The 25525-nt window shown below is 33.8% G+C and overlaps 1 protein-coding gene across 4 annotated transcripts in view; it reads right to left on the reverse strand.

Annotated features, from left to right (window-relative positions):
- The window catches only part of KIAA0355 (KIAA0355 ortholog), a 136825-nt gene that overhangs the window by 70398 nt on the left and 40902 nt on the right, over positions 1 to 25525 (reverse strand). For all 4 annotated transcript variants that reach the window (XM_003757178.4, XM_023494139.2, XM_031954362.1 and 1 more), the window contains exon 2: positions 12186 to 13498. In XM_003757178.4, the coding sequence (XP_003757226.1) occupies positions 12186 to 12680 (495 nt within the window). In that variant the 5' untranslated portion in view covers positions 12681 to 13498. The remainder of the gene's footprint in view (positions 1 to 12185; positions 13499 to 25525) is intronic.

Consider the following 25525-nt stretch of genomic DNA (forward strand, 5'->3'; position numbering starts at 1 on the left):
AGAGTAGAACTGGCCAAATGTAAAAGGAGGGAAAAAAGATTACTAAAGAAAATAGTTCCTTAAAATTTTGAATTGACCAAGTAAAAACTTGAGACCTTAACAAACAATAAAACAAAATGAAAAAAAGAAAAGAAAATGTGAAATATCTCATTGGAAAATAGATCAAAGAGATAATTTAAGAATTTTTGGACTACCTGAAAGCTATGATTTTAAAAAAAGAGCCTAAAGAGAAAAGAAATTCAAGAAATTAACAAGGAAAATTGCCTTGTTGTGCTATAATCATTGGGCAAAATGGAAATTAAGAGTCCACTGATCGCCTCCTGAAAAATATCCCCAAATTAAAATTCCCAGGAATATTATAGTTAAGTTCTAATACAATTCAAATTCAAGAAGAAAATATTATAGATACAATTTAAATATCATGGAGGCACAGCAGGATAGCATAAGATTTTAGTAGCAAGTTAAAGAATTGGAAAGTTTGTAATATGATATTTCATATGACAAAAGAGTTAGAATTACAACCAAGAATCACTTACACAGCAAAGAAAAATCCTTCAGAAATAAAAAAAAAGAAAGGAAAAAAAAAAGGACATTCAAAGAAAGAGGGGACTTTAAGCATTCTGAAAAAAAAAAAGCCAGAACTGAATAGAAAACTATTTTCAAATACAAGAATAAATATAAGTATAAAAAGGAAAGGGATATCATAAGGGATTCAATAAGATTAAATTGTTCACATTCCTACATGGGAAGATGATACTTCTAAATCTTAAGAAAGTTCACATCATTAAGGCAGTTAGAAGAAATATACATAGAGGGTCATAGGTGTTAGTTGAATATGATACATTTATTTCTGAAAAAGAAATAAAAGGGGTGAGATAGAAGAATGTGCTCTAGAAGGAGGAGAAGAAGTAGAATGGAATATATTAGCTTGCATAAAAGAAGTGCAAAAAATTTGTATAGTGGAGCACAAGATTGAGAGGGAAAGGGAATAAGTTGAACCTTGCTCTCATTAAAATTGGCTCAAAGAGGAAATAACATACACACTCAATTTGGAATAGAAATATATCTTAATCTATGAACGAGATGAGGTGAGATCTTTCAAGACACTTGTGAAAATCGAGTAAGGCTTCATCTATTTCAAAGTTTGAGTAGGCCTGAAGGACTTTAAGCATCAAGTCAAGGGCATCCTTAAATTCCCTCCCTGCTATCCCCTAAGGACATACTTAAATCCCCTTGTTATCCTCCTATGACATCAGTGTCTTTGTGTTAGGTCAAATATGGGCAACTATGTACTTATTGGTCAAGTTCAATTTCTTGAGTAGTTCCCTCGTTTAGAATGTAAGATCCTCAGCCAATAAGGATGAGGGTCAGTGGTGGGAGGGGGTATTTGGGTTAGGGATAAAAAGTGTAGACCCTGCCCTCTACGATGCTTCCTCCCTTAGATTGTCTGCTCGATGGGTGGGACACCCAATTCTCGAGAACGAATAAACTTCGCTTTGCTTCTAGATATGTCTCCAGCTTTTTTATTAAATGCTGTACCACACAATCTACAAGAAAGTAGTATAAGAAAGGATAAGAGGGGGACTGCTGATAGAAGGGAGGGAAAGTTAGGGGATACAGTGATGGAAGCAAACCCTTCTGAGGATGGACAAAGTAAAAGGAAAGAAAAAAAGATGAATAGCGAAGTAAGATAAAGGGAAATATACAATAATTACAACTGTGGAAAAAATTTATAGGAAGTTTGTCTCATTTCTCAAATATGTGGGAAGAGGATTCTGGGAAAATGGTGGAATAGGTAAGAAAACTTTTGATTCCTCAAATTTATTCCCCAAAAAAAAACAGAACAATACCTCAAAGAATGTACAGCATTGGTAATAAACAGAAGTCTAGGTAAAGCAGTAGTTCTCCTATGATAACTTGAGAAGATTCTTTTCTCCTGCCCCCAAGAAAGTCCTAACTTCAGGAATAGAGGTTCTGTCAGAGTGAAGTAGAAATTTTACTTTAAAGATCAGCGCCCCTTTTCCCACATGCCTTTGGAGGTGCTTGAGGGGGAGATGAAGAGGGGACCCCTGAACTTGGAAAATCCTGGAAGGAGAAAATCTTCAATTCTGTCTCAATAACTGACTTTGCCCCATGTTTTTTTTTTTCCTTAAATGAATTTAAGTTCCAACTGCTTGAGGGGGGAATGAGGCGGGAAAGATTCCAATCTCTGATTCCCAACCCCCCTTAGTTAATGTAAATTACCCTTTGACTCACAAATCCTTGTCCCTTTGAATTCCAATAGAAGATCCAGACCTGTCCCAGCCCCACCATCTGAGCCAACTTTGGGGCCATACCCCAAAGCCCCTCGAGCTAAGTCTCCGACTTAAAAGGGCCATGCTGGGGAACCCCTCTTTGCAGAGATTCCAAACATGCTATCCACGTGAGGACCCTCTGTCCAGTGCCCTGCTTATCTCTACCTTCACCTATCTCCTACTTCTAAACTCAATAATAAACCTCTTTTATCAAAAAATAAATAAATAAATAAAAAGAAAAAATAAAAAGAAATTTTACCTTAAGACTAATTCTGTGAAATCAATAAGCCCTGAGAACATTTGAGATTGGGAGCCAGCTTCGTCTTAGAAACTTTCATCTCACCGACATAATCAGGGGCTGATTTCTGAGTGGAAGAAGATTGAATATTCAGACCTTCCACTATTAATGCCAAGCCAGCTGTGCTGACCAGACACATCACCAGTTGGGTTGCTCCTGCAGGACAGAAGGACCTAGCTCACACCTCATGATTGTAGTAGTAAAGGGACAGAAACCCTGCTGGCTATAGATGCTTGCAGGACAGCAGAGAATCTGGTTTTAGTTCACTAAACTGAAAGAGGACAGCTGTAGTTTGCAGCCACTGAGGGGACTGCAGGAAGCAAAGTCATTTCTGACACAACTTGAGGCCTTTAGCCATAGCTTAGCAATGAAGAGTAGTGGTGGGGAAAGGAAGGACCTAAGGCTTGGGGCATCATTCCCCATACCTTAGGATTAGAATTTGCTAAAAACAAAATAAAACAAAAAAAAAAAATAATAAAAATGAGTAAGCAAAGTAGAGAGAACCCAACCATAGCTAATTACTATAGGGATAGAGAAGATTTGAAGAATCCAACCATAGATAGTTACTATGGAGTTAGAGAAGATCTGGATTCATATTAAGTAGAAGACAAAGGAGCTAAAAAAAGTTATTCCATTTTCAATTAGAAACGTCAAATGGTCCCAAGCACAAAAAGAGTTCTTGAAAGAACTTTAAAAGGATTTGAAAAATCAAATAAGCAAAAGTGAATCAAATAAGAGAGATCAAGGAAAAGTTTAAAAAATATAAAAGAAAAAGGAAAAGGAAATGTATTTCCCAAAATATTTATAGCAGCTCTTTTTATGGTAGCAAAGAATTAGAAATTAAGGGAATGTCCATCAATTAAAGACTGGATGAACAATGTTATATTTTAAGAAATGAAGAGCAGTATGCTATGAGAAAAACCTGGAAAGATTTAGCAAAGTGAAATGAGCAGAACCAGGAGAACCTTGTACATAGTAACAATATTGTACAAGGATCAACTGTGAATGACTTAGCTATTCTCAGCAATATAATGATCCAAGATAATTCTGAAGATTTATAATGAAAAATGCTTTCCACTTCCTGAGAAAGAATTGATAAAAGTCTGAATGCAGATTAAAGCATTTTTAAAGTTTTCTTTATATTTCTTGTTTTTGTCTGCTTTCTCTCACAATATGACTAATATGGAAATATGTTCTACATGACTGCATATGTATAACCTATATAAAATTGCTTGCTTTCCAATGAGGGTGAAAGGAAAGGAGAAATTTTGGAATTCAAAATTTTAAATATTAAAAACTGTTTTTACATGTTATTGGGGAACAATAAAATATTTAATATGTTATTAAATAGAAAGAAATGTTAGTTATCACCAAAATGAAGATCAAAATTTAATTAACAAGATTTTTTTTTAAAATTGCTCATTCTGTTCACATAGTAGAGAGTAAATCACTTAACTAGAAGACAGGAAATGTATTCCCACAAAAACATAAAATTCTGCTATTTAAGGAGAAAAAAAATTTGCTAGCCATGATCCCCTTGGCAGTCTACCTAGACTGGCCATATATAGAAAAACAAAGTACTGCCAAAGGCCAACTATTTACATTGCAAAGGATCCCCATAAACCATGAACAAGTATACTCATCAAAAGACATGATAAGAGTCAGCAATTCTGATGAACATGGTAAAAGAGAATAGGAAAGGGTACCAGTGAATAGAATACCCTTAATTTTGTCCTTTTCTTTCCTATAATGTCTTTTCTAAGCCTAAAAATCCATTGCCTTTCCCTTGGCAAAAGGCCAATTCTGAGGCAGTAGGCCTGCTATTTATAAATTGGAAGGATTGGAGGTCTGGCAAAGGTGAATCCTACCCAAGGGGCCTGACTAACTCTGCTCCCATTTCTCAAGGATAAAAATAATCCAAACAGAAGTTCAGGAGCAGGCAAGTGGCCAAAATTTTCATTTGTTTTTCTAAGTTCTAGGAGGCTTGGGAGCAGGGAAAGACCAGAATGGCATGTAGTCCAAAGTTTATCCTCAGCTTTGGGATCCAAATTTCTTTTCTCTCTGTCTCCTTTTGTCTGTGCCTCTCTCCTTCCTGCCCCGCCCCCCCCCCTCCCTCCCTCCCTCTCCCTCTCTCTACTGCAGTATTATAAGTGTATGGCATCACTGAGCAAAGGGCAGAGTGAGATGTTTTTCTATAAATTTGCAAAAAGATATTTGCCTTCACCACAGGTCTAGCTTGACTTGACCACTTATATAAACATTATAAAACTTGCAAATTGTTTTATGTATACAGGGTATTTCAAAAGTCTTAGGAAAGTTTTAAATTGTAATAGCTTAAAGTTATCCTAAGAATTTACATACACTCTGTATTAGTTCAAATTGAGTCCCACAAATTGAGTGAGGAAATTATTATCCTCATTACAAATGAGAAAAAAGAGATAAAATAACTTGCCCAACCAGGGTCACAAAGCCAGTTAGTTTCAGAAGCAGGATTCATATTCAGGTCTTTCTAATTCCAAATGTAATACACAAGTGACAAGAACATTCTAACTCTTTTCCAAACCATATAAGTTTACATTTAAAGAGTTAACTAATGTAATACACAAGTGACAAGAACATTCTAACTCTTTTCCAAACCATATAAGTTTACATTTAAAGAGTTAACTTCTTCAAGAAAGTTAAAACAGGTTATTGAGAAGAGCTTAATGGTTATGCCAAAATTTATAAGCTAAAAGAGATTAGTGAGCTCTAAAGGTTTATTTTACAATAAAATCTTAAATATACAGTAACTGTTTTAATTATAGTTGATTACAGGGTAGCACATGAGAAATGTGGTCCACACAAATCTTTGGGAGAAAATACAAGTTAAAATATTGTTGCCACTGCTGCCTTGAGTCACTGTCTGCAAAGCTCTTCCCCACAGTGGCTGAAGTGATCCAATATTTCAAGTTCATTTAGTATAATAGCCATTGACAGTTAAAAAGAGAGAGAGAGAGAGAGTGAGTGAGTGAGAGAGAGAGAGAGAGAGAGAGAGAGAGAATGAGAATTTATGAGACAAAATCCAATGAGTCAATCTGACATTTTTAACCATTTGATAAATTCAATGCAACAGACACTAAGAAAGTACCTACTGTGTTCAAGCATATCCCCAATTAAAGGATATTAAGATAAATAAGACAAGAGTTCTTATTCTTGGAGAATTTATACTGTAGTAGAGAAGATAAACCACATATACTGTAATATAAGAACTCTAACAAAAGACTGAGTATTATAAACACATTAGAGAGAAACAAATAAAAGTGTTGTGAGTTCAACCAAAAGGTACTTCTGATTGGGGAAAATATAAGGGAAAAAATGAAGCATTAAAGGATTATGTGATCTGGAAAAAGAGTCATATAGCTCCTTTTGGCTATAGTATCATATAGGTGAAGGGAAACAAAGAAAGCTAGAAAAGTAAAGCCAGGAAAAAACAAGCAACAATGTTTATAAATTATATTCTTCACAATAACTTCATAAAGCTGAGATTCCACTGTTAAATCTCACCTATGTAAATGTGAACTCCTTGAGGGCAGAGTGCTGTTTTTGTCTGTCTTTATAACCCCAGTGCTTAGCACTTGTGCCTGATAATAAATGCTTAAAAAATGCTTGTTGACATTTGAAAATGTTCAAAGAATTGCATATATTTAATCTATATTAGACTGCTTGCTGGTTTTTTTTTTTTTTTTTGGGGGGGGGGGGAGTGTCAGGGAAAGAGGGAGAAAAAATGTGGAACACAAGTCTTACAACAATGAAAGTTGAAAACTATCTTCAGGTGCAGGTAGATGGCACAATGAATAGAGCACCAGCCCTGAAGTCAGGAGTACCTGAGTTCAAATTTGACCTCAAATACTTCACATGTCCTAGTTGTGTTGACCCTAAGCAAGTCACTTAATCCCAACGGCCTCCAAAAAAAATTAATTTAATTTAAAAAGAGATATAAGGTAAGTGGATTCACATATTTTAAAAATATGCTCTATTCAAATAAATACTGTCTCCTTAAAAATTAACATTCAATTCATTTAAAGACTATTCTAGCAATAGTTAAAGATCATTAATATTTCTAAAATTCAAGATTTTTATTAGAAAATACAATAGTATAGTTTTTATGAAAATATCTTCTTCCATCCATTAAGATTCATTCTTCCCTTTGAAACCTATTGTTTTACATTTCATTTTTACAGCTTTTCAAAATCTTGTGATTTCATCATTTCATTAACATCCTTTTTTATGTTGTTCAGTCATTTTTCACATGTTGCTCATAATGACCCCATTTGGAGTTCTCCCAGAAAAGACACTGGGAGTGGTTTACCATTTCTTTCTGCTATTCATTTTACAGAGGAGGAAATGAGGCAAAATATAGTTAAATGACTTGCCCAGGGACACACAGCTATTAAGTATATGTGGTTGGATTTCAACTCAGGAACAGAAGTCTTTCTAACTTCAGGCCAAGTAATCTATTCACTTAGTTATCTAGCTATCCCACTCCCTTTATTGACAGCTTTATAATTTCAATGCAGGTCCAACATCATGTCACATATTTTATCTTTATAAGTTATTTTTGTTTTTGATCATACCTGTGATTTCATGAGTATGAGCAATTACCAGTGAGGAAAACCCTCTTTATCAGTGAAGATCAGCAACTGGTCACAAGAGTAGCCAGGAAATTTGAGAAGTTAAAATAGATTTGTTTAAGGTCATACTATCAGGATGTATTAGAAGTGGCTCTTAAATTCAACCTGGCTATGAAGGAAGCCAGTTAGCTTCTCTTCCAGGCTATTTCACTGAGTTGTTATGGCCAAAACCCAAAAAGTTTAGTCATCAACCTTCCCAGTGATAAGTCACTTAAAAATTAACTAATCCTAGAATATGGGATACAAACCCTATCTTGGGTGCCTCTGTTCAAAACCTTTTCAGCGCTCAAGCAAACTATCAAATAATGAAATCATCTGTTATTGTATCAGGGTGAATAACTCCATGTGTAGGATATCCTTCAAGCAATAGTTTATAAACCCTAAGAATTTCTTGAAGCAGAAAGAGGTTATTACTTGTGTCCATAGTAACTGAATTACTAAATGTCAGTTTGGATTTGAACCCCGGTCCCTCTAATTACAAAGCCAAGCACTTAATCTATTTGTCTATACTGCCTGTATTCATAAAAGTTATCAAATTTAAGGAGTCCTCAGGAAACTGGTGTGCTTTACCTTCTTTCTTTGGAAATCATGGTTTATCACTGCATTCATAACAGTTATAAAGTCTTTCAAAGTTACTTTTCTCTTTAATATGTTACTATATAAATTGTTCTTCAGTTTACAAAGATCTTCCTCATTTTTTCTAAAATTATCAATTTCATTAAAGCTATTACTAGTCATAAAAACGGTCTAAATAACTATTGATTAGAAAAATGCAAATTAAAACAACTCTTAGGATACTACCTCACACATCAATAATATGACAGAAAAGAATGATAAATGTTGGAGAAGATGGGAGGAAATTGGAACACTGATACACTGTTGAGGGAGCTGTGAACTAATCCAACTATTCTGGAAAGCAATTTTGAACGAAGTCCAAAGGGGCTCTAAAAAACTTGCATATCCTTAGATCCAACAATACCACTACTATGTCTATAACCTATGTGTACAAAAATATTCTTTTTGTGGTGGCAAATAACTGGAAATTGAAAAGATGACTATCAATTGGGGAACAGTTAAACCAGCTGTAGTCTATGAGTGTAAAGAATGATGGGGGGGAAAAAGAAATGAGCAGAGAGATTTCAGAAAAACCTGGAAAGACTTATATGAACTGATGCTAAGAACCAGGAAAATATTGTACACAGTAATAGCAATACTGTGCAACATTCAATTATGATAGACTTAGTTCTTCTCAACAATGCACTAATCCAAGTCAATTCCAAGGGACTTGTAATAGAAAATGCTGACAACAACCATAGAAAGAACTATGGAGTCCAAATACAAATCAAAGCACACTATTTTCATTTTTTTTTTTTTTTGCCTTTTTCTTTTTTGTGGTTTTCCCCTTTTGTTCTGTGCCTTTTTTCACAATACAACTAATGTGGAAATTTGTTTAACATAATTATACATACCTATATCAGATTGTTTGCTGTCTAGAAAGAAGAGGGAAGGGATGGAGGGAGAAAAATTTGGAACACAAAGTCTTACAAAGATGAATAATGAAAATTATTTTTATATGAAGTTTGGGGAAAATAAAATACTATTAAGTAAAAAAAAAAGAAATAATCAATCTCATCATTTCTTATGGCAAATATTTCATCATATTAATTCACATACTGCCATTTCTTCATGGAAGAATGCATCCTCTTGTTTCTAATTTTTGACTACTTCCAAAAAAAAGCTGCTATAAATATTTTTGTACATATAAATTTCCCTTTTCTTTAATTCTTTGAAAATATAGGCCTAGCCTCATTTCTAAAATATATAGAGAATTAACTCAAATTTATAAGAGTTCAAGCCATTCTTCAATTGATAAATGGTCAAAGGATATGAACAGACAATTTTCAGATGAAGAAATTGAAACTATTTCTAGTCATATGTCCAAATCATTATTAATCAGAGAAATGAAATTAAGACAATTCTGAGATACCACTACACACCTCTCAGATTGTCTAAGATGACAAGAAACAATAATGACCAATGTTGGAGGGAATGTGGGAAAACTGGGACACTGATACATTGTTGCTGGACCTGTGAACGAATCCAGCCATTCTGGAGAGTGATTTGGAACTATGCTCAAAAAGTTATCAAACTGTCGCATACCTTTTGATCCAGCAGTGTTTCTACTGGGATTATACCCCAAAGAGATCTTAAAGGAAGGAAAGGGACTTATTTATGCAAAAATGTTTGTGGCAGCCCTTTTTGTAGTGGCAAAGAACTGGAAAATGAGTGGATGCCCATCAGTTGGAGAATGGCTGAATAAGTTATGTTGTATGAGTGTTATGGAATATTATTATTCTGTAAGAAATAACCAGCAGGGTGATTTCAGAGAAGCTTGGAGACTTACATGAACTGAAGCTAAGGTAAATGAGCAGAACCAGATTATTATACATGGCAACAAAAAGAGTATATAATGATCAATTCTGATGGACGTGACTCTCTTCAACATTGAGATGATTCAAATCAGTTCCAATTGTTGATTGTATGATGAAGAGAGCCATCTACATCCAGAGAGAGGACTATGGGAACTGAATATGGTTCACAACATAGCATTCTCACTTTTGTTGTTTGCTTACATTTTGTTTTCTTTCTCAGGTTTTTTTTCCCTTCTTCATCCGATTTTTCTTGTGCTGCAAGATAACTGTATAAATATGTATACATATATTGCATTTAACCTATGTTTTAACATATTTAACATATATTGGACTACCTGCCATCTAGGGGAGGGAGGAGAAAATTTGGAACAGAAGGTTTGCAAGGGTCAATGTTGAAAAATTACTTATGCATATGTTTTGTAAATAAAAAGCTTTAATAAAATTAAAAAAAAAAAAACAAAGAATTATAGGCCACAGTTGAGTCAAAGAATAGACACACTTCACTTTCTACATAGTTCCAAATTACACTTCAGAATTTACAAGACCAATTTACAACTCCATGAACTAGTATGCATTTCCACAGCCCCTCCAGCATTTTTATTCTCCTCTTTTGTCTTTTTCATCAACTGGATAAATATATCAATTAGAATTTCAAAATTACTTTAATCTGCATTTCTAACTATTAAGTGACTTATGGCATTTTTCTATCACTCACAACAGCTTTGAATTCCTTTGAAAATTATCTTCATATTCTCTATTAATGAACAATTCTTAAGTTTTATAAACTTGAATCATTTTTTGATGTACCTTAGAAATAAGACCTTTTTCAGAAATATTTTATCAAAGTTTTTCCAGTTACTGTTTCCCTTTTTTTTCCCCTCTGAAGCAATTGGGCTTAAGTGATTTGCTCAGGGTCCCACAGCCAGGAAGTGTGAAGTATCTGAGGCCAGATTTGTACTCAGGTTCTCCTGACTTCACGGCTGGTGCTCCCCCATCTACCTGTCCCTTCCCTTTCATTTTCACATTAGATTTTTTTTGTGCCGAAATTTTTTAATTTTACATGAGCAAAATTGTCCTTTTTACCTTTTGTTAGCCTACCATTTTTTTAGTTATGAACTCTGTCTCTATAGACCCAAAAGGTAATATTTTCCTAACTCATCTAACTTGTTTATAATATGATGTTTTACACTTGATATGTATTCTTTTGAAGTTTATTTTCATATATGGTGTGAGATGTTCAACTAAATCTAATTTCTATCAGGCTATTGTCCAGTTTTCAAAGGAATTTTGTCAAATAATGAGTCTTTCAGTAAGTAGGGTCTTGCTCCCAATACTAGATACTGATTTTATTTGCTACTATATTTATGTTGTGACTTATCTGCTTCACTGATCAAGCTCTTTTTTAACCTATGCCTAGTTGTTTTTAGAATTATTATTTTATAATACAATTTAAAATCTGATACTAATAGGCTCCTCACATTTTTTTTCATTATTGCCCTGGAGATTCTTGGCTTTTATAACTCCGAAGGAGTTCTATTAATATCTTACAATATTTGTAATTATTTTGAATGAAATTTCTCTTTCTAGCTATTTTTGTTGCACTTTATTGGTTGCCAAATTATTTTTCTACACTTTAATAGGAAAATAAATTTCCTATTTATAGGAAAGTAAATTAAGACAATAATAACTGCACTACTTATTTCCTATAATTTCTTAAAAATCAAATGAAAGAACACATGAAAAGCTTTTCAAGTTGTTACTTAAGTGCCTACTGTTAGTAATTAATATTATTTATTCAAAACAGTCTCACAATTCACAAGTGAAACACATAAGCAAAAAAAATTTATTGAGTATCTATAATATAACAATCACTATGCTAAGTATAATATAATGCAAAATGTTTTTTCTGCTTTCAGACCTGTAATTTCAGGGTAGGAAAATCCTGGTGTAGAAATCCCCTTCACTGTTCACTGATCATAGATAATTCCTTTGTAGCAACTCTTACAGTCTTATAGAATTGCCTCCATCATTGAGAAACTAGGTAACTTGCCTATGATCACACGGTCAATAAATATCAGAGGCAGGATTTGAATCCAGGTCTTTTTGATTCCATGACCAATTATTCCAAGATACCTTTCAGAATGCAAATAAACTGGAGTAAATAATTTTTCTTTCAGAAATTTGTTTAGAACTTAGTAAGGTAAAAGGTAAGAACATGAAAAAAAAGTCATAATTTTTAAAACTCTACCAACATATTCAATTGAAAATAAAAACATTCACTTAGTAGACAAATATCTTGCACTTACCATAAAATCTAATGAAAGATTAAGAATCAACATACTAAGATACCACTTCATTGAATAAGAAAATATATTATAAAGATCTAGTAAAGCTAGGTTTATTTAGCAAAAAAAATTCATCTACTTGCCTTTGTAATTAGTTTTCCCAGACAAATTTAACTTTTAATGTAGCACATAAAAGGGTACTCTACCTCAATATCTTGGAGACTGAATTCCTTTTGATCTTTAAAGTTAGCAGCTCCAGAGCTCAATTCCATCAGCATTTTTGCTATTTCTGGTTTTATTGCGGCTGTCAGTCTACTGGCTGCTTCCATGACATGCTCCTGCACATCCTTCAGTTGCATAGCTGCCTTTGAATAGGGAGAGTTCCTAAATACATTGCTGAAAAGGTCTGTAAGAAAAGTACTTGCACGGCAAAACACATTGAGTGCATCCAGATATTTGGAGATTCCCTGCTGGATGTCTGCAATTGGAGTAGTGTGGGCTACAGCATGGTTGCAGCTATTTGCAGCAGCTGCAGAGACCAAAGGGGATGCTGAGGCAGCTGATGCCAGGGGGGCACTCAGGGTCCTCCCTAGCTCAGGCATTGGATACTGCTGGTGTTGCTGCACTTTCTGCTTGGACCCGCCAAGCAAAAAGCGTCGCTTGTAGTCCATTTTACTTTCCTGGGCACTACAACAATACATAAGTAAGAAATTGTCCAAAAGTCCTTGAATTAATCAGTTTTTCAATTCTCTTCCTTGAGAATTGTAGTTATGTATAATAACAATAGAGAACTGCAAACAAAAGTTCCATAAAAGGCATTTCCAATAGGCAGGTACCTCCACAGTGTATCTCAGCAACAAGTAGAGTGGCAGGTTTGCGGTGTCAATGTTTCCAATGCAGCCCCGCTGCAGAAACAATTCACAAAAATGAAAACTAAAAGTCTTTCCTGTTTAGTATTCTACTCTCTCCATAAGAGGATGCAATTTTCAAACAAAGAAAATCTTTTACTTATAATTTATTTTGCCAGAATATTTTGCCACCTGATACTTTTTATACTGGCAGAAAATAACCTTAATTTTTAAAATGCAGTATCTTAATGTTTTCCATTAACATATCAGAAAAATAAAGCAAAAAAAAAACAAAAACCCACACACTGATCAACAGCGACTATAAAAGCTGTGCAGAGAATCTTTATTTTAAACTAAGTCCTTTTGACAGATCAGCTCTCTGCATAATTTTGACAGAGCCTGTCTGCCAAATCCATTTACCTGTAGTGTTTCTTCTTAACGCTGCAGGAAAAAAAATAAAATGTCTTCTTTTTTCTTAAATCAAGTTATTAAAAATTGGGAGTGTTTGTTATTTCAAGTTGCTCAGCTGCCTCTTCCTTTCCTTTTGTTTTCTGAGGTAGTTGTTTCCTTTGTAACATTAATAAGTGTTGCTTCCAGATTGAGTTTATGCTTAATTGTTAGGTCTGAGGCAAGAATGCACAAATGTATTTGTAAGGCCTTTAGGTCATTTCCTGCAAAAGGAAAAAAAGTTAAGAAGGTTACAGAACAATGAGTAGCTTCTGTTCAAATTTTAACTATTTCTGTGCTGTTTTTTTCTATTTAGAATCAATCTGTTAACAAAAATCAAATACAAAGACTGCCTTATAATATTTTTAGAAATTTGCAACTACTAAAGTTTTCCAAGTTCTAGGCCCAAAATAGGAAATTAACAGGATAGCAATTTAAAACTACTAAATCTGAAACTGAAATTAATAAGAACCATTTCCAAAAATGCTAGTGTGAATACTTAAAAAATGTACACAAACATATTAAGTTTTGCATAACAGAAAGATATTGCAGTTCTGTCTTTCAGCTTACTTACTATCTTTTCCCTCCAAAGAATTGATTCAATACCAGGCCTGGAGTCAGGAGAACCTGAATTTAAATCTGGCTTCAGACCTGATTGCCTCCTGCAGCCCCCTTAATAAAAGAATTGATGTTGGAACACTGAATAAATAAGGGAGAATACTTCTTTAAGTCAAAGTCTATGTTTTGTATTTTAAACAACAGATAATGGGAATAAAATAATTAACACAGAATAGAGAGAATAAAGTTTATCAACTCAATGCTAATGTCTAGATATTATTTTCACCACTTACTTATCTGACTTCATCAAAATATGGCTTTAAAAGGTATATTTAATGAAGAATCACAATATCCCACATGATTTGTACTAAGTTTGAAATGTACTGAATTATAATTTTCTGTGGACAAATAAAATGTGCTGCATTTTAATTATTATCAACTATAACTAAACAATAGGTCAGAAAGTGTCAGACATGAATGAAAAAGAACTCATCAGAAATAGAAAAAAATAGTAAAGAACAAGGAAGTGGCTAGACACATGAAAAAGTGTGTTGGATTTGATGTAAGGTCAGGGGACATAATCTTTAAATTCCACTTTGCTATACTTTGGTGACCTTGAGGGAGTAATCTCGCAAATTTTGCATCTGCTTTTTTATCTGTAAAACAAAATGAAGAACTAAAGCCTGCTAGAAAGTCTTTAATATTATGATTTTGTGGAATCCCTAACTTTATGGTCCTGGAATTCTATATGTGTGATTCCCCCCCTCCCCAATGTGATATTAAGCTCTCTTTTTGTTGTTTTATTAATTTGGGTATTATATATTTGTATATATGTATTTATCAATTTCTTTGAATTTTCAATTTTGCTGGCATATAATTACATATGGTAATTTCTGATAAGTTTATTTCTTCTCTGTTGTGAACTTGTTTAGTGCCTTTTTTTGTAATTTGATTTTCGTATCTTATTGTTGATCAGGTTAATAACTGGTTCATCAATATTATTAGTCTTTTCAAAATACCAAATCTTAAACGCCAAGTTCTATACTTTTAAGTTTCTCTATTTTTCTTTTGTTTTAAGATACCTACTTTTCTACTTGTTTCAGAGTTGCCAAATTATTTTTTAATCTAATTGTATGCTCACTTCATTCTCTAAATTTATTTTATTAATAACATGTTTGTAAAATATAAATGCTCCTTGAACAGCTGCTTTAGCTGCATTCCATTAAGTTTTGTGGTTTTGCTGTTGTCATCATTATCTTTTTTTATTATAGCTTTTTATTTATAAGATAGATGCATGGATAATTTTTCAGCATTGACAATTGCAAAAGCTTTTGTTCTAATTTTTTCCCTCCTTCTCTCCACCCCCTCCCTCAGATGGCAGGTAGACCAATACATGTTAAATGTGTTAAAATATATGTTAACTACAATATACATATATATGTCCAAACAGTTATTTTGCTGTACAAAAAGAATCGGACCTTGAAATAGCGTACAATTAGCCTGTGAAGGAAATCAAAAAGGCAGGCCGACAAAAACAGAAGGATTGGGAATTCTATGTAGTGGTTCATAGTCATCTCCCAGAGTTCTTTCGCTGGGTATAGCTGGTTCAGTTCAATGCTACTCTATTGGAGTTGATTTGGTTCATCTCATTGTTGAAGAGGGCTACATCCATCAGAATTGATCATCATATAGTATTGTTGTTGAAGTATATAAGGATCTTCTGGTCCTGCTCATTTCACTCAGCATCAGTTCATGTAAATCTCTCCAGGCCTTTCTGAAATCATCCTGCTGCTCATTTCTTACAGAGCAATAATATTCCATAATATTCATATACCACAATTTATTCACCCATTCTCCAAATGATGGGACATCCATTCAATTTCCAGTTTCTGGCCACTACAAAAAGGGCTGCCACAAACATTCTTGCCCAAACAGGTACCTTTCCCTTCTTTAAGATCTCTTTGGGATATAAGTCCAGTAGTAACACTGCTGGTCAAAGGGTATGCACAGTTTGATAACTTTTTGGGCATAACTTCAGATTGCTCTCCAGAATGGCTGGATGTGTTCACAATTCCATCACCAAAGTATCAGTGTCCCAGTTTTCCCACATCCCCTCTAACATTCTGCATTATCTTTCCCTATCATTCTAACCAATCTGACAGGTGTGTAGTGGTGTCTCAGAGTTGTCTTAATTTGCATTTCTCTTATTAATAATGACTTGGAGCATCTTTCATATGGCTAGAAATAGTTTCAATTTCTTTGAGAACTGTCTGTTTATATCCTTTGACCATTTATCAATTGGAGAATGGATTGATTTCTTATAAATTAGAGTCAATTCTCTATATATTTTGGAAATGAGGCCTTTATCAGAACCTTTGACTCTAAAAATGTTTTCCCAGTTTATTGCTTCCCTTCTATTCTTGTCTGCATTAGTTTTGTTTGTAAAAAAACTTTTCAATTTGATATAATCAAAATTTTCTATTTTGTGACCAATAATGATTTCTAGTTCTTCTTTGGTCATAAATTCCTTCCTCCTCCACAGGTATGAGAGGTAAACTATCCTATGTTCTTCTAATTTATTTAAAATCTCATTCTTTATGAACCCATTTTGACCTTATCTTGTTGTATGGTGTTAAGTGTGGATCAATGCCTAATTTCTGCCAAACTGATTTCCAATTTTCCCAGCAGTTTTTGTCACAGTGAATTCTTATCCCAAAAGCTGGAGTCTTTGGGCATCATTATCTTTAATATAACTATTTATTGCTTCTAGGATTTCTTCTTATAATTCAATATGCTACATGAACTGATGCCAAGTGAAATGAGCAGAACCAGGAGATCATTATACACTTCAATAATGCTATATGATGATCAATTTCGATGGATGTGGCCCTCTTCAACAATGAGAGGATCCAAATCAGTTTCAACTGATCTGTAATAAACAGAACCAGCTATACCCAGAGAAAGAACACTGGGAAATGAGTATGGACCACAACATAACATTTCCACTCTTTCTGTTATTGGTTGCTTGCATTTTTGTTTTTTCTTCTCAGGTTATTTTTACCTTTTTTCCTAAATCCAATCTTTCATGTGCAACAAAATAACTGTATAAATATGTATACATATATTGTATTTAACATATACTTTAACATACTTAACATGTATGGGACTACCTGCCATCTAAGAGAGGGGATGAAGGCAAGGAGGGGAAAAGTTAAAAATAGAAGTTTTTGTAAGGGTCAGTGTTGAAAAATTACCCATTAACATGTTTTGTATATAAAAAGCAAAAATAAAAAAATAATATTAATTCAATATGTTAATATTTCTCTAACCTACCACCTCTCAAAGCAGTCCACTGCATTTTTCAATGGCTCTAATTGTTTGGAAGTTTGCTGGTCAAGCCTAAATTTACCTCATTCCAATTTAACCTCATTAATTCCTGGTTCTGTATTCTAGGGCCAAACAAAACAAGCCTAGCCCCACATCCACATGACAGGCCTTCAAGCACTTGAGTCTAACTACCAAATTTCCCCCAGAGTCTTCTTTTCTGGCTAAACTTCCCCATTTCTTTAAATTGATCTTAAGATATAAACTCAAGGCGCTTCATTATCCTGGCTGTCCCCTGTTCTTTCCAGCTTATAAATGTTCTTCTTAAACAATGGATTATAATGAATTGGAATATAATGGAATACAAAGAATGAAATACAATCAGACTATCACCTCCCTATTCTTGGAACCATAACCCAACATTACATCAGTTTTTTTGGACTGGAAAATTATTTACCTGGCTTATATTATACTAGTAGTTCACTAAAACCCCCAATCTTCTTTGGAATATTTGGGGTCTGTCCATGCCTCCACACTTTTATACTTGTAAAGTTAATTTGTAATACTCAAATCTAAAACTTTACATTTACCTTTACTGAATTTTATCTTTAGATTCAGCCTCATACTCTAACCTGTCAAGATCCTTCTGATCCTGACTGTCACCCACTGTATTAACTATTCCTCCCACCTTAGTGTCAGTCTACAAATTTAAAAAATCTCTAAATCACTAAACTGTTAAATAGAAAGCCAAGCATAACTTTCTGGAGTGCTCACATCGGAGATCTTTTGCTATATTGACATTAAACCTTAACACCTATTCAGAACATGTAATTCTGAATCTATCAAATTCTTATTAGCTACTCTACATTTTCCATCTTCTCCACAAAAGAAAGAACTATTTTATCAAAAACTTTGCTAAAAAATACATAAATTATGTTAATAACATTCTCCCCTATTTGCTGAATTGGCACAATCAGTAAACTTGGCATTAAGAAGACATGAGTTGGAATCCTATCTCTGAAACTTTCTAGCTATGTAATCGCCAGGCAAGTCACTTAACTTTTGTCAAGTTAAATTTCTTCCTCTACCAAAAAAAATTTTTTCTTCAACTACAAAAAAAATTGGGATAATTTTGTGAAGCTCAAATGAAATAACATATGTAAAGCACTTTGAAGATCTTAAAGTTCCCTATAAATGATTCAGTTTAAAAAAAATAGAGAGAAAAGAGAAGAAAAGAGGGAGAGAGAGAAAAAAAGAAAGATGGAAAGGGGAAAGAAGAAAAGAATTAAGAAAAAGGAATAGGCTGACCAGAAATGCTCTGTTCTTGTGGAAACCATAGTCATTCCCTGTCATAACCACTTCCTTATACAGGTATTCACTGACCATGAATCCATTCTAAAATTTTTGTGTTTTAGATTGTGCTTCTAGATGTAGACATTAAAAAAAAAAATCTATTCTTTCATTTTTTCTTTTCATTAAGAAATTTAATTCAACCACAATTAGGCTTATGATAGTTTTCATTCTTCAAACATATATATGCTTATGTATACATTTTCCTCATTTATTAAATTAGTAGTAAGATGGCTTATTTACTTATACTAATTTGAACCTGGTTTTTCCCCCAATCACAAATTTAGTTTTATTGTTATTCTCTCTTCTGCTTATTTTACTCTTCCTTTCTCAGCTCAGATAAAAATTTAGGATCTAATTATTCCAAACCTATATACTCTTCTATTTCAATGACATAATTCTCCATAAGTACATGCAGAAAAGAAAAAAAAAAAAAAAAGGCCAATTTACACAAAGAAAAGACTGGCCCAGTGTCTACAATTGTGTGCTATAACAGAATATTGCTTGTAAAGCAACTATGTTAACTTCTAGCACTTTTCTACAAATTATGTAATAATTTGTGGAACTGTAAGTTGGAAAATCTTAATTAGCATCCAACTCCCTTTCATGAAACATAATACATCTCTCCCCCAACAAAGTTTTAATACCATATTTTGTATACTCTGCTCCCGAAATTAGTTAAATTATTGACACAGATGCAAAACTGTTCCTATCAAATTCCTCCTGGTTATCCCTTCCTCCCTAAGAATGTACTTATATCACTAATGAATGAGCAACATAAAAAATGCAAGGTGGCCTTAAAATATTTGAAATGTCATATGTTTAGCTGGAAAGCATTTTAATCTCTAAACAAATAACAATGTCTCTGAAGATATTTAAGATAAAATGTTAGTTTTTCTTAACTAACAAGGCTTAAAACTAATTCTTGTTGCTCTTAGCAGTAAATTATCTTAACATAGAAAGATTACCCTACCTTACTTCCATAATGAAATATTTCTATTATTCCAAATAAATATTTCATTTGCATTTTAGCTTAAAATTCTGAGAACCATTTTTAAAAATTACATTTTTCTTATTTGAAGCCAAAATAATTTTATGTCAAGGAGAACTTGTATAGACTTTGAAATAGATATTTCCTAAATTTTCTGATATTAGGACTGTCACCTGAAATTTTTTTTTTTAAAAGAAAACTTTAGAACTGTCTTTATTATAGGTACAATATAATAAAGGCTGAAAAATCACTGACTCAAGACTCAAATGTGTGTTAAAAGGCAAGTCACTTGGATGACTGAGCTGTAAAATAGGTATGTATATAAATATTCCCAAGTGTTCTCTCATAAGGTTATTGTGAGGGAAGAACTTTATGAACCTCAAGGTGCTATAGATAAATCATCATTATCACTTATTAGGTAACATTTACTATTATTAGCATTACAGCTTACCACAATGCCTTGCATAAGGCAAATGCTTAATAAATGTTTGTTAAATGGTATTGAGTGAAATAAGAAGGGTGTAATAATCTTTAAAGTCGATCTAGATTGGTAACAGGAGATAAAAATACATCCTTACAATTAAACTCTTCTATATAGAGTCCATATCCCAAGACTCTCCAGTACATTAATAAGATGATTTATGAATTTTAAAACTACAGACTATCTGTGCTGTAATACAATGGATATTATAGGCGAAAGATATGAAAAGAGATGGCACAGTCTTTGGAGAAGAAATTCTTCTTCTGTACTGGTTGGTGGCAGAAGAAAATTACCCAGAAAGGCAATGGTAGAATCGTTTGAAAGTCTTCTGAATTCAGCTCTAAACCTACAAGCATATAATCTATGAACATTTTGACTATATTTTCAAAAAAATTATGAGAAAGGAACAAAGAATTCATAGAACAAATTTTTTTTCCAGCATGCTACATTTGCACAATTATAACTAAGAGGTATAAAAAATACAGGATCTTGCTCTATTTAACAATGAATATCATTTTGTAGATTCACTGAATCTTATATTTGGAATACCTCTCAGAGAATCCATGACTAAGTAAGAATCTTACCAACAAAACTGACAAGTGATGATTCAACTCTGCTTGAAACCTATACTGATGGAGAGGGGGAAGATACTTACCCCCCAAATCATATTATTCCACTTTTGTATAGCTCTAAAAGTTATGAAAATTTCCCCTAAAATACAACTGGTTTTTACATTTTTTCAATTCATGGCTTCTAGCTCTGCTCTTTAGGACCAAACTATTCTATACTCCAATCTAAACATCCTCAGTTTCTTCACTGGAATTGCAAACTGCATGACTTTGAGGCCCTTCACAGTCCTACTTGTCATACTGTGGTTGTGACTATTATTTAACAACATCTGTCCTAAAATGCAGCTTCCAGAACTAAACACAATATTACAGATGTGGTCTGGCCAGACAGGATACAGTGGTGCCAGGACCTCTCTAGTTTTTTTTTTTGTTTTTTTTTTTTTAATAGCCTTTATTTACAGGATATATGCATGGGTAACTTTACAGCATTAACAATTGCCAAACCTCTTGTTCCAATTTTTCACCTCTTTCCCCCCCACCCCCTCCCCTACATGGCAGGATGACCAGTAGATGTTAAATATATTAAAATATAAATTAGATACACAATAAGTATACATGACCAAAACGTTATTTTGCTGTACAAAAAGAATCAGACTCTGAAATATTGTACAATTAGCTTGTGAAGGAAATCAAAAATGCAGGTGTGCATAAATATAGGGATTGGGAATTCAATGTAATGGTTTTTAGTCATCTCCCAGAGTTCTTTTTCTGGGCTAGCTAGTTCAGTTCATTACTGCTCCATTGGAAATGATTTGGTTGATCTCGTTGCTGAGGATGGCCTGGTCCATCAGAACTGGTCATCATATAGTATTGTTGTTGAAGTATATAATGATCTCCTGGTCCTGCTCATTTCACTCAGCATCAGTTCGTGTAAGTCTCTCCAGGCCTTTCTGAAATCATCCTGTTGGTCATTTCTTACAGAACAGTAATATTCCATAATATTCATATACCACAATTTATTCAGCCATTCTCCAACTGATGGACATCCATTCAGTTTCCAGTTTCTAGCCACTACAAAAAGGGCTGCCACAAACATTCGTGCACATACAGGTCCCTTTCCCTTCTTTATAATCTCTTTGGGATATAATCCCAGTAGTAACACTGCTGGATCAAAGGGTATGCACAGTTTGATAACTTTTTGAGCATAGTTCCAAACTACTCTCCAAAATGGTTGGATTCGTTCACAACTCCACCAACAATGCATCAATGTCCCAGTTTTCCCGCATCCCCTCCAACAATCATCATTATTTTTTCCTGTCATCTTAGCCAATCTGACAGGTGTGTAGTGGTATCTTAGAGTTGTCTTAATTTGCATTTCTCTGATTAATAATGACTTGGAGTCTTTTCATATGACTAGAAATAGTTTCAATTTCTTCATCTGAGAATTGTCTGTTCATATCCTTTGACCATTTTTCAATTGGAGAATGGCTTGATTTTTTATAAATTAGAGTTAATTCTCTATATATTTTGGAAATGAGGCCTTTGTCAGAACCTTTGAGTGTAAAAATATTTTCCCAGTTTATTGCTTCCCTTCTAATCTTGTCTGCATTAGTTTTGTTTGTACAAAAACTTTTCAGTTTGGTATAATCGAAATTTTCTATTTTGTGATCATTAATGATCTTCTAGTTTTCTTTTAATACCGCCAGATCTCATTAGCTTTTCAGAATGCCCTATCACATTGTTGATGGTTGGTAATCTGGTAGTCACTCAAATCCTGGACTTTTTAGATCACTGGTATTAAGTCAAGTACAGGCGTTTCATTTAAAATCAACAAGTTTTATTAGATTATCATTCTATATGCCAGTCACTACGTCAGGTTCTCGGTATACACAAAGATAAAAAATTTGGAGTAAGGGGAAAATATCATGTAGGAAGTGACACAAACTGAAGTTTGAAAGGACTCAGGGTTTCCAAGAGGCAAGGGTAAAGAGGGGAAAAGTTTCAGGCACGAAGGGCAGTCTACACAAAGGCACAAACACAGAGATGTAAAAAGCTGGAACTTGGTATAAGAGAGCAGGAAAAGGGTGAAATTAATCTAGGAAAATGGGTTAGAGTCAGATTGTGATGGTTTTTAAATGCTAATGGGGTTTAAATGTTAAATGTGATGAGTTTAAAGGTAGGATTTCATCCTATAGGCAATTGAGGAAGCCAAAGAAGATTCTTGAGCATGAAAGTGACATAATCAGACCTGTACTTCCAGAATAAAATTTGGCAGCTGTGTAGATTAGAAGATAGAGTTGACAAGAGAAACAGCTAATAATCAAGAGGGTATTGCTATGGATTAGAAGAAAGGTGTTAAGTCTGATGGGTAGCTGTAGTGTGAATAAAGAGAATAGATACTGTGAAGTGAGAACTGCCAAGACTTGGCAACTGATTAGATGGCTGGTGAAGAGACTGGAGATAGACAGTGAAGAGCTTTTTGATTCAAGAATAATAAAAATCTGGGATTAAAAACATAGTAGTATCCTCAAAAGAAATGGGAAAATTAGAAGGGAAAGATGATGAATTCAGTTTTAGACATGTTGAGTTTGAAATTAGGGGACATGAAAGTGCAGAGGTTCAGCAGGCAACTGATTTAGTAGAAGTGAGACACAATGGAGTGTTAAACATGTATATTTGGGAACAATAAGGATAAGGAAGAAAGCTGTACCCATGGGGGCTAGACAAATCGCTAAGAGTGAAATTATAGAGCAAGACATAAGATGACTCAGGACATTCACAAATAAGAGGACAGGCCATAAACCATGACAATTCTGCAAAGGCACAATTAGACAAAGAATATCAGGTAAGAACAATATTAAGAAAACCTATAAAAAAGAGAATATCCAGAAAGAAGGGATGGTCAACAGTAAAGTATCAAATGCAGCAAAGAGGTCAAAAAAGAGGAGGACTGAGAAAAGATTCACTGGCATTCTTCAAGAGAGTAAGGTTGAAATCAGACTTCCAAGATAATATTTTAATGATCTAGAAAAAATAACAACAAAATTCATATGGAGTAATAAAAGGTCGAGAATCTCAAGGGAATTAATGAAAAAAAAAAATGAAATGAAGGTGGCCTAGCTGTACCTGATCTAAAACTATATTGTAAAGCAGCAGTCACCAAAACCATTTGGTATTGGCTAAGAAATAGATTAGTTGATCAGTGGAACAGGTTAGGTTCACAAGACAGAATAGTCAACTATAGCAATCTAGTGTTTGACAAACCCAAAAATCCTAACTTTTGGGATAAGAATTCATTATTTGACAAAAACTGCTAGGATAACTGGAAACTAGTATGGCAGAAATTAGGCATGGACCCACATTTAACACTGTATACCAAGATAAGATCAAAATGAGTCCATGATTTAGGCATAAAGAATGAGATTATAAATAAATTAGAGGAACATAGGATAGTTCATCTCTCAGACCTGTGGAGGAGGAAGAAATTTGTAAACAAAGATGAACTAGAGACCATTACTGATCACAAAATAGAAAATTTTGATTACATCAAATTAAAAAGCTTTTGTACAAACAAAACTAATGCAAACAAGATTAGAAGGGAAGCAACAAACTGGGAAAACATCTTCACAGTTAAAAGTTCTGATAAAGGCCTCATTTCCTAAATATATAAAGAATTGACTCTAATTTATAAGAAACCAAGACATTTTCCAATTGATAAATGGTCAAAGGATATGAACAGACAATTTTCAGATGATGAAATTGAAACTATTACCACTCATATGAAAGAGTGTTCCAAATCACTATTAATCAGAGAAAAGCAAATTAAGACAACTCTGAGATACCCTTACACACCTGTCAGATTGGCTAAGATGACAGGAAAAAATAATGATGAATGTTGGAGGGGATGCGGGAAAACTGGGACACTGATGCATTGTTGATGGAGTTGTGAACAAATCCAACCATTTTGGAGAGCAATCTGGAATTATGCCCAAAAAGTTATCAAACTGTGCATACCCTTTGACCCAGCAGTGCTACTACTGGGCTTATACCCAAGGAGATACTAAAGAAGGGAAAGGGACCTGTATGTGCCAAAATGTTTGTGGCAGTCCTGTTTGTAGTTGCTAGAAACTCGAAAATGAATGGATGCCCTTCAATTGGTGAATGGTTGGGTAAATTATGGTATATGAATGTTATGGAATATTATTGTTCTATAAGAAATGACCAGCAGGATGAATACAGAGAGGCTTGGAGAGACTTATATGAACTGATGCTAAGTGAAATGAGCAGAACCAGGAGATCATTATATACTTCAACAACGATACTATATGAGGATGTATTCTGATGGAAGTGGATTTCTTTGACAAAGAAACCTAATTCAGTTTCAATTGATCAATGATGGACAGAAGCAGCTATACCCAAAGAAAGAACACTGGGAAATGAATGTAAACTGTTTGCATTTTTGTTTTTCTTCCCAGGTTATTTTTACCTTCTAATCCAATTATCCCAGTGCAACAAGAGAACTGCTTGGTTCTGCACACATATATTGTATCTAGGATATACTGCGACATATTCAACATATATAGGACTGCTTGACATTTGGGGAGGGGGTGGAGGGAGAGAGGGGAAAAATCGGAACAGAAGTGAGTGCAAGGGATAATGTTGTAAAAAATTATCCTGGCATGGGCTCGTTCAATAAAAAGTTATAATAAAAAAAAAAATTAAATTAAAAAAAAAGAGAGAGTAAGGTTGACTAGGAAGGTCAGAAGACAGACATTTGATAGAGGTTGAAAAGTAAAAGAGAGATGCGAAAATTGAGACAAGGAGTATAAATAGCTTTTTCTAGGATTGTAGGATCACTGATTAAGAGCCAGAAGAGATCTTATAAAATATCTAGTCCTATTCTCACATTTTACAAATGAGGAAAAAATTGAGGTCCCAAAAGGTGATGTGACTTGTTCTCAAGTTCCCACATCTAGTA

The sequence above is a fragment of the Sarcophilus harrisii genome, chromosome 2 (assembly GCF_902635505.1).
Source record: "Sarcophilus harrisii chromosome 2, mSarHar1.11, whole genome shotgun sequence".
Lineage (NCBI taxonomy): Eukaryota > Metazoa > Chordata > Mammalia > Dasyuromorphia > Dasyuridae > Sarcophilus > Sarcophilus harrisii.